Source organism: Nematostella vectensis, chromosome 1 (genome assembly GCF_932526225.1).
Source record: "Nematostella vectensis chromosome 1, jaNemVect1.1, whole genome shotgun sequence".
In the NCBI taxonomy this organism is placed as follows: domain Eukaryota; kingdom Metazoa; phylum Cnidaria; class Anthozoa; order Actiniaria; family Edwardsiidae; genus Nematostella; species Nematostella vectensis.
The window spans coordinates 12,527,544-12,540,101 of record NC_064034.1 but is presented as its reverse complement, the minus strand read 5'-3'; the positions used below and the strand labels follow the sequence as shown (position 1 = coordinate 12,540,101).

General features: G+C 40.9%; 4 protein-coding genes across 8 annotated transcripts in view; all 4 read right to left on the bottom strand.

Moving 5' to 3' along the window:
- The window catches only part of LOC5517368, a 44,662-nt gene extending 35,515 nt beyond the window's left edge, over positions 1-9,147 (bottom strand). For all 3 annotated transcript variants that reach the window (XM_032361835.2, XM_032361836.2, XM_048726692.1), the window contains exons 1-4: positions 8,662-9,147; positions 8,273-8,338; positions 7,552-7,655; positions 6,792-6,859 (exon numbers count right to left, since the gene is read on the bottom strand). In XM_032361835.2, the coding sequence (XP_032217726.2) occupies positions 6,792-6,859; positions 7,552-7,655; positions 8,273-8,338; positions 8,662-8,683 (260 nt within the window). In that variant the 5' untranslated portion in view covers positions 8,684-9,147. The remainder of the gene's footprint in view (positions 1-6,791; positions 6,860-7,551; positions 7,656-8,272; positions 8,339-8,661) is intronic.
- Positions 1,145-2,152, bottom strand: LOC116601160 (melanocortin receptor 4). Its single transcript, XM_032361839.2, has one exon. It carries the CDS (start codon positions 2,150-2,152, stop codon positions 1,202-1,204), a length of 951 nt encoding a protein of 316 aa, XP_032217730.1. The 3' UTR covers positions 1,145-1,201.
- LOC116601156 (tachykinin-like peptides receptor 86C) lies at positions 2,168-3,470 on the bottom strand. Its single transcript, XM_032361837.2, has one exon. It carries the CDS (start codon positions 3,442-3,444, stop codon positions 2,287-2,289), a length of 1,158 nt encoding a protein of 385 aa, XP_032217728.2. The 5' UTR covers positions 3,445-3,470; the 3' UTR covers positions 2,168-2,286.
- Positions 9,148-9,293: 146 nt separating the features above from the next.
- LOC116601185 overlaps positions 9,294-12,558 on the bottom strand; it is a 33,251-nt gene continuing 29,986 nt past the window's right edge. For all 3 annotated transcript variants that reach the window (XM_032361906.2, XM_048726702.1, XM_048726697.1), the window contains 4 exons: positions 11,924-12,094; positions 10,582-10,770; positions 10,179-10,254; positions 9,294-9,715 (listed from right to left, as the gene is read on the bottom strand). In XM_032361906.2, the coding sequence (XP_032217797.2) occupies positions 9,571-9,715; positions 10,179-10,254; positions 10,582-10,770; positions 11,924-12,094 (581 nt within the window). In that variant the 3' untranslated portion in view covers positions 9,294-9,570. The remainder of the gene's footprint in view (positions 9,716-10,178; positions 10,255-10,581; positions 10,771-11,923; positions 12,095-12,558) is intronic.

Sequence of the window (12,558 nt, the reverse complement as noted above, 5' to 3'; positions counted from 1 at the left end):
CTCCTGCCGATGGCGCTGCCTCGAGAAGCTGGTCTCTGTTCGTTCTTCATACTTTGTGAAAACAGTTCTTTCAACGTTCATAAGATTGAAGAGACCCTTTTGATCCAGATTGCCAAGTATGAAATGATCCAATCTCAAGTAAAAAAAAAAAACAAGAAGTATAATTTCCAAGTGTGAATCATTGTAAAATGTGGATACCCCTACACATACGGTGAGAATCATCGATATAAGCCACGCAACGGCGATGGCGGCAAAGTAGTGCGTCTTTTCGGCCTGTCGGTGGCGAAACGGAAACAGGATGGTGACCGCTCTTTCTAGGGCAATAACGCATAACGACTGATTATTATCATCAAGCATAAAGCTTGACTTATCTTTGATAATATGATGATAATTTTAAAATGGAATTAATTGACCCCTTTCTAGGTGTTGGCCGGCGTTATCTATGGAAAATGGTGCAAAGCTTTTAAAAAAAACCCACACTTTCATCATTATTAATTACTGATGTCATCTGCGTTTTTGAGGAGATCGAACACTTCCGGAAGGCTATTAGATTTGAGAACGGCTTGTCTCCTGGTAGTAGTTGTTGATAAAGAATGGACTCTGTGATCAATGACGGAATTCAACACCTGTTAACTGAGGAGTTTTAAAAGATATGGAGGTTCAACTGTTTACTACGACGTTTACTGGCTTCCAATAATGTCATCTCATCGCAAAGAGGCGATTATTAATGAAATGTACAACATACCCCAGTTAATGCAGTTATTTTAGATGCTACTTCCGTAGCCCGTCATACAAGTAGTAAAAGCGTTTTAATTTTAATAAAACCCGGCTTTTAAGGAAACGTACGACTAAGGACTTCAGGCGAATTCCAATGTAATCGCAGACAAGCGTACTATCGCAACCGATCGCAAAGTGGTTTCCATGTGATCGCCAACGATAGCACACGGATCACAGGTCGAGTTTCCTGCAATCGTGTGCGATCACATGGAGACCAGCCTTCTTGACTTATGGAAAATCACACTTCGATTGTGTGCGAAAGAGTGCGATAGATTGATACATTTGGATACAAAGATTGGGACAATTGTTGTGTCGTTGTGGCGAGAAAAATCTATGGAGGAAAATAGTATGAGAAATACGACGGAAATCATCGGTAAAAGATTCTTTATTATCGACCGATTCTTTTAATAAAGCCAAATAGTTATCACGGCGCGCTTAATTTCTTGACATAAGATAGTGGTGTCACGGATATGACAACGCGTTCTCTTGTTGTCACTTTTACTTGGCGAAGAGGATCCCTAAGTTCGAGTTGTTTCTTCCTGCATACAAGCTCTTTGAGTGCTTTCCTGAACTCTGGCATTCTCAGGGAATAAACTATGACATTCAAAAACGAATTGCTGAGTAAAAGGAAATATGAGCAGTACATTATTATGTACGTAGATCTACTTTCCCCACACTCGTGAGCCTTGAAGAAAAAATTTAGAGTAGTGCATGGGGCCCATGTTACTACTGAAACAGCAACTACAATAAACAAAGTTTTCGACAGCTTTTTGTCTTCGCCTCTATTTCTCCTTGAGCTGCTCATTGGAGTAAAGAAGACCCTTTTTATCCATATGGCTACATACGAGATGACTATTAAGCCAATTTCTAATGAAAAAGGAACAATGAATAAATCGATATCCAAAACATGGAAATAAACCATAAAAACATTTACCAATACCAACGAAATCATGGAAATAAGCCATGTAGAGGCTATGGCTACAATGTAGCTTCTTCTAGTTGTTTGTCTATGACGAAAAGGGAAAAAGATGGCAAACGCCCTTTCTAACGCAATAAGACACAAGGAGACCATGGAGGAGTGAGTTACGAACATGAAGCAGACGCTAGTAAGCAACAACTCCCACGTACTGTTTAGTACTCGCAGGTCATGTATAACTGCCTTGTGCACCAGTCCCCCCAGTCCCATTAGAAGGTCGGCAACTGTCAGGTTGACGAGAAGATACTTGGACTTCTTGAGGCGTAACTTCTTTCCAAGAAAAATCCTCAAAGCGAGCGAGTTGGCTACGACGATGCACACTCTTCCGATTACGAATATAACTTGTATTGCCATATATTCCGATCTACTAAAAGGGTAGCACGCTGTTTCGTTGTCCATATTTACCAGATTCTTTAGATGTTAGTAGTGTTGCTTGACTTGGATGGTCACTGCTAACGAGAGATATGTCTTGCGACTGCTTGGAATAATCAAATGCTGGGACTATTTATTTCCTCGCGATGAATTGCTTTTTTTCATAATCCTTCGTTGCCCCTTGGTGGCCCAAGTGATCTCAGAAATATGACAGCTGGCCCTACTTCTAGTATGTTCTCATGCGGAGCACTTTTGCAGATGGCGCTGGCTCCCGGAGCTGGTCTCTGTTCTATTTCCATACTTTGAGAAAACATTCCTTTTAACGCCTTTCTAAACTCTGGCATTCTCAGAGAATAAATTACAACGTTCAAGAACGAATTACTTAATAACAAAAAATATGTGCAGTACATCATTGTGTAAGTAGAACTCTTCTTCCAGCATTCATAAGGCTTGAAAAATAAATTCAAAATAGTTGATGGCATCCATGTCAGAAGTGAGATTGCAATGAGTATAAACAATGTCATTGAGAGTTTTTTGTTCTCGTCTCGATTTTCCATTACGCTGTTCATAGGATTAAAGAAGACCCTTTTGATCCAGATTGCCAAGTATGAAATGATTATCAATCCAATCTCAAGTAAAAAAGAAACAAGAAGTATTATTTCCAAGTGTGAATCATTGTAAAATGTGGATACCCCTACAAATACGGTGAGAATCATCGATAAAAGCCACGCAACGGCGATGGCGGCAAAGTAGTGCGTCTTTTCGGCCTGTCGGTGACGAAACGGAAACAGGATGGCGACCGCTCTTTCTAGGGCAATAACGCATAATGACAGAATGGACAGGGTCAAAAACAAGTGGACAACGGTAGTAAGTAGCTTTTCCCAGGTGCTCTGTGGTAAACGATTGCCTGGAATCGCTGCCATGTACGCAACTCCGGCAACACCGTTCAAAAGATCAGCTACTGTCAGGTTGACGAGAAGATACTTGGACTTCTTGAGACGCAACTTCTTTCCAAGAAAAATCACCAAGGCCAGTGAGTTGGCAACGATAATTAACAGTCGTACTATTCCAAATAGCGTTTGAACTGCTATAGTTTCTGACTTAGATGGTGTAACGCACTCGGTCAAGTTGTCCATACTTAATCCAGTGTCTCGTAGTCTTGCTTTGTGCTTACAGTCTCTGATACTGTTCACGGGCGAAATATAAAGCGACTCCCTGTGAATCGATGGTACGCATTTGACTATTCCCTTGCTATCGTTGAATATCTCACTAAGTGAATAAGAAATGACCTGACAGGAAGATGATCGATGGGTGATCATTTCAAACTAAAAGTGAATTAAACCCTTTGAGTTGGCCGGCTTTATCTATAATGGTGCAAAAGCTAAAAAAAAAAAAAAAACTTTCATCATTCTTTATTACTGATTTCATGTGCGTTTTTTGACTATGAAATAAAACACTTCCGGGAGACTATTAGATATGAGAACGGTTTCTAGTTTGCAGAACTGGTTGTTGATAAAGAATGGACTGTGGGATCAATGAACGAGTTAACACCTGTTAACTGAAGAGCTTTAAAGATAACGATTTTCAACTGTTCACTGCGAATTTGAGTTTTAAGCTTAAGTTTTCGTTGACGAGACTAAAAATGGCTTCCAATCATCGCAAAGAGCGATTATTAATCAAATGTACAACATATAACAACTAATGCAGTTATAGACATTAGTGCCGTAACCAGCGTGACACGTGGTTCCGTAGGCTACGAAACGCTATGCAAATAATAAAAAAAAATCCGCTTAAATCATGGTCAACTTCAATCCATCCTACAATAAAATCGGCTCGATTATATTTGTAGGGCATCAAACGATGTCGAGTTAGTAATATTTTTCAAAATGATGGGAGTTCTAAACATTCAAATTACAAAACGAAACAACAGTGTCTCGCAAGTCTTATTCATGGACTTTAACGCTAGAGTCAATCGCACACGATCGTAGCTAATTTGGAGTACAATCCCAACAGATCGCAAAGTGGTTTATGATCGCAAACGATAGGGCACAGATCACACAGAGTTTCCTGCGGTCGCCTGCAATCGTGGGCGATCATATGAAACTCAACCTGCGATTGTTGAGATCGTACGCGAGCGAGTGCGGTTAGATTGATGCATTGACATACATAGATTGGGACACTGTTGTGTTGTTGTGGCGAGGAAAAAGTATAAAAGAAAATTGTTTGAAAAATACAACAGGGATCATCGGTGAAAGATTCTTTATTATCGACCGATTTCTTTAATAAAGCCAAGTGGTTATCACGGCGCGCTTCATTTCTTGACATAAGACAGTTGTGTCACGGACATGACAATTATGTATTCACCTTTAGTTGGTGACGAGGATACCTAAGTTCCAGTTGCTTCATCCTGCATACAAGCTCTTTGAGATCTTTCCTGAACTCTGGCAGTCTCAAGGAATACACAATGACATTCAAAAACAAGTTGCTGAGTAAAAAGAAAATACGAGTACATTATTATATACGTAGATCTAGCCCCCCCCCCCCCCCCTATGTTACTACTGAAACTGTAACTACAATAAACAGAGTTTTCGACAGAGCTTTCTATGACGAAAAGGGAAAAGGGATGGCAAACGCCCTTTCTAAGGTTGACGAGAAGATACTTGAACTTCTTAAGGTGTAACTTCTCTCCGAGAAAAAAAAACACCAAGGCCAGCGAGTTGACAATGACGATGCACACTCTTCCATTACGAATAATATATAGATTTAGGCACTGCCGAAAAGCGGAGCCCGCATTGAGCACTTTTTGTGTTGACTGATTGAGGTGGTGTTAGGGGAGCAAGGGCTCTAGAATACCGCTGTCCTCTCAAGTTAATTACAGCCATATATGTAGTTACAAATTGTATTGGCCCCACCAAATGGATCCAGCTATCATCCAATAAATATCAATTATGCAGTGCATTAAATTTAACAAACACAATTCCTGGTGTGAAAATGGCTGTCAAAGTTGTCAAGAGTCTAATGGTAAATTCTTATGTCCCTTCATAGAAGTTCCATTATGAATATTTTTTAATGCAAACAATATTCTGACAAGCTTTGCCCTTTTGAAGAATATGTCATGGATATAACAGCATTTAAAAGATTCCAAAAATATAGTTACAGACAGTTTAGATGCCATCCTTCATTGGACTGATTATTCAGAATGTGTGGAAATCAAATTTAACAAATATATCTACAGTCATGCATTACATATTGGTGCACCCATCCTTTACCATATTGGTGCACTCATCCTTTACCATATAGTGGCCTGTTGTTGGTGGCCTACTCCAGAATGAATGCAATAGAGAAAAACAGATTGACTTTGGAAGCAAATCCTAAAAAAACTTCATCTAAGTCATCACTGACAGTGCTTAATGCTAACTTGTATTTCAAACACAACCAGTTCATGAATCTATGTTTGGGGTAGAGTGGAAACAGCAACGAATATCAATTGCATAAAAAAATAGTTGACGGGAAGAGGAGAAACGTAGAAATTGACACGGCTTGAAAGGTTTGATAATAAAATATAACAGTAATGCAAATAATTGGATTGAGCACTTTCTTGACATTTCACCTTTCCCATTATCTTAAGGTTGATATAAAACTGTTTTGTTTACAGATTTATTTTAAAAAAAGCACAAGGATGCTGTTAGTGTTATATAATTTAAGTATCTGCCCTAAGACTCCGTTCAAGCTCTGACCTTGTGAAGAACAAGTAATGGGTCACAGCGAACGCAAGAGAGATGCCTTGTGACTGCTTTGTAATTAAGATGTCTTTGACTATTTATTTCCTCGCGATAAATTGCTTTCTTTCGAATGGTATCATCTGGGCTTTTAAGGGAAGACCGGCAAGTAATTAAACCTAATTTAGTTTTAAATGTGCTCAAAAACATCTGCTGATAATAATTATATTCCCATGGTATGTTTTGACGATTTGGTTTTTTTTTGTCTCAATCATATTACTAAGATTATTTTTGGTAATCAATTACCGGACCTCGAAGGCCTCGAGATACAGACATCGATCGACCACCAGCAATTATTTTATCACCGAGCCAGAATTAAAGGTAGGACTGAGGACTAAAACCAGGACTCAGAGGAGAGGAAGAGAGAAGGGTGCAGACGCAACATATCAAACATACGTTTTCCTTTTTCCAAATGGTATATAGAAGACTGGGGCGAGTACGCTTGAATTACTGTGATAATGGGAAACGACGAGTGTTCCTCGGCGAACAAAATGGCCGCCAAGAAAAACGAAACAAGAAAATATTCCCTGCAAGGTTATGTGATTTTTTAGAGCAAGAAAATGATTGGAGAGGACTTCTAAATACGGTATGCAATCTCCGCCGCGAAAAGACGAATAATAACTTTTAAAACGAAAATGTTTTATATGCACTTCTCCCCCCCATCTCCCCACTTCTCCCTCACCACCGGCTGATTTTTTTAGTAAAAAGATCAATCGGATAAAAATGTTTATGAAGCGCTCAGTCCTAAAATTCAACCTTTGAACGCTGTTATCAAGGATGTGCGCGCCGCTGCACGATGATATTCTCAACGCCCCACTGATGCTATATATCCACACAGATATTGGAGAGAACCAGAGCCTAGATGGAGTAGTGCACCACAGAGTTACCTGTTCTTGTGAAGAACAAGACTGAGGTTCCGCCCAAATGCAAACATTCTGTACACTTCAATCGACCTCTGTTGGATTTGTAAAATGCTTGCATTAGTTAGAAATATAAATGGTATTAAATCATTGTGCTTTTTGATAATTTGGTACTTCTAATAATCTTAGCTTCTTTATGTTTTATCATTATTTAACATTATAATTGCTAGTTGACTCTATCACTTTATCTAAAATGACGGAAAAAGAATCGTGAAAAAGAATTTTAACTACTTTATTGGTTTATACTCCATATTGACTGAATTTCACTACTTCGATCTCGCGTAGACCCATCCACTTTCTTGTAATTTTGCCAAGGTGTGCCGTTGAATAACTCAAACTTTTGTTGTAACTTAACCAGGGCCATAAAAGGGGGTGGGGCACTGGGAACATGTGCCCCTCCCCCCTAATATTTTTTAAAAATTATAAGGAAACCAGTAGGGGCGTTGCGGTGCCCTCCAATATTTTTTTAGTGTTTTTGTATTGTGCCCACCCAATCTTACGTGGCTGCTACGGCTCTGTAAACGAAATTCAATTCATTTTTATTATGTTTAGCTTTTGCTGGCTTTCACTCTTGAAAAACCGTGCATTCTTAGAAAACTTTTATAGTGAAATGTAAATTATACACGTTGCAATTTAATACTTTCGACAGTGAATTTGACCTTTTGTGTTTCTAGTTTTACATTGTACGAAACGGGTTAGGTTTTGATACAGCTAATGATTTTGTCACCTGGTTTCCGGTGGCTCGTGCATATCGCAAATGATCAACACGCTCTGGATAGACGATCTCACTGCGGGAGTGCTCATCACGGGGCGAGGTGCCGTGCATGGAACCTGATAACAAGAAAAATAAACAAAATAAGTGCAACAAATCAAGCATTTTTGGGGATCTTATATACATATATCTTAGTCGGCTCGACTCTTGCATTCAGTGTTAGTCGGGAATGTTTTTTTTTATATATATATTGGAATCCGGTGGGGTGAGGCACCCTCGCCCCAGCTATCCTCCGCCCTTGCGCGCGCCACAGGATTCCCAATATTCGAAAACATGTCCGAATAACCCCGAATTAGCCTGCTTGCAGGCGGTACTCGGTGATATTATTGCGGAAAACCCTCTCCGTTCGGTGATCGGGCGCCCTGCGTCCGTTTTTTGCGCACGTCCCAAGGAACCACGCGGCTTAAAATACAAGATGACGCCCGATCACCGAACGGAGAGGGTTTTCCGCGATGAAAACACGGAGTACCGTCTGCAAGCAGGCTATCCCGAATAAGAGCCGGCTGGCAGAGTGATCTACTAAGGGAAATATGATCGAATTTCGCAACTACGTAAGACATATCGGGGCGGGGGGGGGGGGGGGGGGGGCAGATATGTACGTTATTTTTTTATAGAAAACAAAGGTTGCTACCGCACCGCATTGCCAATCATATAACTCAAATTTAACGCTACTTACGTGATGTAACCTTGCCATCCGATAGAACAAACAGGATAACACAGGTAGCCCATATCAGCAGTGCACCTTAAAAGATTGTAATAGAGACAGAAAATAAGACCAACTGGAATAGATGTCATATTCATTATCAATGAAAATTGCATAAGTTAATTCGCTCTCAGCAAGGGATCATAGAGTTTGGACATGACTATCCTAGGAATCTTGCTCTCTTATTAGCTTTCTGATGCAGCAATTCAAAATAAGAAAAATAAGACCTTTTCCAGTCACGATTAAAATAGTATCTCGTGTTTTCTTAAAAAAGTGCCGAAAAGGTCCTTACAGTCACTACTTTGCTTGTTGTTTATTAATACCTACTAAAACATGGCTACCGTTTGAAGCAAGAGACTTACGGTTTGTGCGCGCCTGAGGCATATTCCAGGGAACCCAGGTAGGCCTACGGCTGATCCTACCTCTGATATCAATCTTATCTGAAGCTAGATGCGCCTAAAGACGTACGATATCGAAGTTCCAGTGTGCCCTTGACTACTGATCGCCAGACAGCGATGTGCCCGGTTTTCCCGCTGACAGGCGTATCAGGTATCGCATCCCCGCTTGGTAATAGTTTGGTATTGATACAGCAAAGGATTAGGGGCCATTAGGGGACGCGCGCAGTTTTATCTCGCGTGGACAGCGTGGGGTTTGTATAGAATCTCTCGGTGCGGGATCAGCAAAGCCACGGGCTATAGGATAATTTGACTCCAAAATGAAGTCTAAGTCTTGTTAGTGTTGAATAAAAGACGTATCGCTATTCCAACTGGATGTATTTGCCTTGGTTTTGCTCCTACAGCGAGCACTGTCCCTATGAGCTTGCGACCTTTCAAACGACGCGCTGTGTAACCGCCGCCGCCACCTGATAAATGAGTAACTTGACCCCTCGACCCGCAGCGAAGCGTTTTTTCTCTTCCCCACTTTATTTATTTTATAGTGGGGATAATTTATTATAGTGGATTTTATAGTGGCGATCTTTTAGTTATGACATTTATTTCTACAAATGCTTTTTTATTCTTTTATTTTTAATTTCATCAACATTAGTTGTAGTCAACGGCCTTTAAGCTCCTTTATGAAGGTAATCCCGGGTTTGTTATATGAGTTTACTAAAAATTTAAACCGCGGGTTCTTATAAGTTAGACAAAGGAATCGTGCACTTTTGAAGGGCTCTTTTAAAGATGGACCAAGCTGACAAAGGCATGGTGCATTAATGAAGTCTATTGATAAAGATGACAAGTTATCGTGGAATTATATCGTGCATTTGAAGGGCTCTATTTAAGATTGACCAAGTCATGGACCAGCCTGTCCTCATCACAAGCCTGCCATAACACGAGGCCGACACCATCACTTGCCACTCCGCCTTCAGGATGGACACAAAGATTACTGACGGTGTGCCGCAAGGATTTACGCTTGGTTCTGTTGAATAGGTCGACATCAAAATGTAATTATTTTTTATTCAATATTAGCTGTCACGTTTGTCTGATCTTTAGTTCAAAATGCCTACGCCCAACAACAATAATAATAAAATATCATGAAATTAGAGGGGACTTTTGAAGCGAAGATAGGGGGAGGGGGAGGGCGGAGGGAAATGCGTAGCTTTTTACGCTAAAAAGGTCCGGTTGAATGAAACCTTTATTCTCTGGAGCCCGGCGTAGTAAAAGCCCAATCTTAATCCGGAAAAGTCCCGTTATACAACAAAATCACTTCTGCACCCAATGTTCAGCGGAAACAAAAAATAATGATTTTAGAATGAAATTATAGCCATAGTTTGTCAGACGTGCCTTTTTTTTACAAAAATAAAAAAAAAAGCACTACCTTCCTAATTAAAAACGTTTTTGTGCCAAAGTTTCGAGAAATGGGTCCCTGGGGATGACCTCACCTGAGAAACTTTGCGTCATCTGTACTGCATTGTGACGTCAGCACTAGTGGTGCACCCCACATGTTGCCAGGACTCCCTGGTGACAAGTTTGAACTTTTTAGATAATAGACATAGAAAGCATCAATATCGACAAACTAGGGTAAGAGGAATGGTACCAACAACAACAACAACAACAAAAATCTCTAAAAAAAAACATCAAACAATCGTTCCCTAATGAACTATTCTCTAGCTGTTCTTCTCCCAAGACAAAGCGGGTGTCTTGACATAAGCTTCAAACGCTCTACGGGTCTCACCATCCCCCTAGTCACAAACGACAGCTGAGGACCCCCCTCCCCCTTTCCCCCTATTAGTCACAAACAACAAGGAGGATCCCCCACTATAATATGGAGGAGTAGCATCCAACCTCTTGGACAGACCAGCTTGCCGGAGCATTTGTGGCGGAGGACGTGATCTTGGTCGTAGAGGAAGGCTTGGTAGTCCTCTGAGCAGTCCTTCGCTCCCTTGCGGTAGAGGAGTGCGGTACCATCAGGCATGGAACATCGAGGTAGACTCGGCTGCACGCAGTAACCATTCTGTGTGCGGATCGGGCTTTCTGAGGAGCCAAATATATAAACTCAGTTTGCTGATTGCGGGTTCCTTTTTATACTTAAGCTACAAGCAGAATCGGTTCGTAGCACAAGATAATTCATACCATCGCCAATACTGCAAAACCATCTTGAAGGGATAAAAGTTTGTTCGCGGAGGCTTGAGTTACCGAGTTCAACTGTTAGACGGATTCTAATGTGCTACCAATGACTAATATGACTAATGCATTCTTATAGAGTCACCCTGGTTAAATGCCCCCTTCCCCTCCTTAGTCGAAACTTCGGGTTTTCACGTTGTAGTTTGAAGGACGACGGCTGAAATGAATCAGACATACTAGATAATCCATTTCAGAGTACCTTTCACGTCTGGCTCCTTGAATTTTTCAAATGTTTTCTCCCTTCGCCGTTGCGTTGCTTAGATTCCCTAATATCCTTAGCCTCTCCCTCCCTTATCCAATAGGGGACTTGCGCAAAGAGACCACGTGACCTTTCTTTGTGGCAAATTCAAAACAAAATAATCAAACAAAAAACTGCGCCGGTCACACCAGGGAACGACGAAAACATCAAATCTTTAAATGAAACTATACCATTTCTAGAAAAAAAGAATTCTGGCTTTCTTTAAAAGCGCTGAATAAGCTGCTTTTTGTTGCTGTTATTTTGCCGCTAAAAGCCTGAAAGCGCTAGTTTGCCACCTAAACAGTCACGTGATCTCTTAGCGAAAGTCTCGTATTAGCCTCCCCTCCCCTCCTCTGCCATTATCCTTTGATCGTAAAGCCTCCCGCCTCTTTATCCAATATTCTTAGGGTTCTTATAGCACTTAAGCTCTGCGCGCTAATGTGGCAACAGAGAACTAAACGTGATCTTGCACGTACAAATTCATGGGTAGTTGTCGAGAGTGACGGAGTTACAGCCAGCAGGCTCGTGCTAACTCGCTAGAAAGTACATGAGAAGAGAGCGAAGTCTATGTTTTTCTGTGTGAAATCGGTACTCTGAGCCACATAACTCTTCCCAAGTATGTGATTATGTCCAGATTGAAGGTTGTATTTTAGTGAGAAAGCGAGGATTTGGCGTGGGAACACCAGAATACACATAATAAGTAAACAAGTTGAAGCCCCCAATTGCAGAGTAGTAATAGGGTGAATAAGAGTCACGTGGGTTTACCAGGGCAGAAGTAGCAGTCTCTGGTCTGTTGCGCCATCTGCGCATCAGGGCAAGGGGCGCCACCGCATCGCGGCGACGGATTGTTGCACAACTTGCTCCTGACTTGTTTCCCTGGTTTGCAAAGCTCGTCACATGCGCTCCATGAACTCCAACCAGACACGCCTCCATTTACTGAGAAGCACAACACAAATTAATTACAGTCCAGTACTTATTTTAAGGCAACACGATTTAGTAGTATGCTACCTGTCTACGACATGTCTTTGCCATAATTACACACTGCGATACTAGGAAAGTCGATAAATAAATTATGGCATTTTTCGTAATTCAACCAATCTCGAGTAAATGCGGGTATTTACAATAATAACTGTCTTACGCTTAATAAACCTGAGTTTGCTGACTGGCTTAAGTGAATTTACTGACTCGCTAGATTAAATATATTATTGCTTGTTATCATCATGGTTATCATCCCATTTCCAGGGCAGGTTAAGAGTAACGCCAAAGCTGATGTAATACATCCAAGTAATCAATTTGACTGCCCTACAGAGTAATACATACTGTATGTCAACACGACTTTAGTTTTAACACATTTTAATTACAACGCTGGAGCAAGTGTGGCAATACGGGCAAGATCCAAT

Bases quoted from the DNA above. Each gene is read 5' to 3' on its own strand.
- LOC116601160 (XM_032361839.2), bottom strand. From the start codon at position 2,152: ATGGACAACGAAACAGCGTGCTACCCTTTTAGTAGATCGGAATATATG.
- LOC116601156 (XM_032361837.2), bottom strand. From the start codon at position 3,444: ATGATCACCCATCGATCATCTTCCTGTCAGGTCATTTCTTATTCACTT.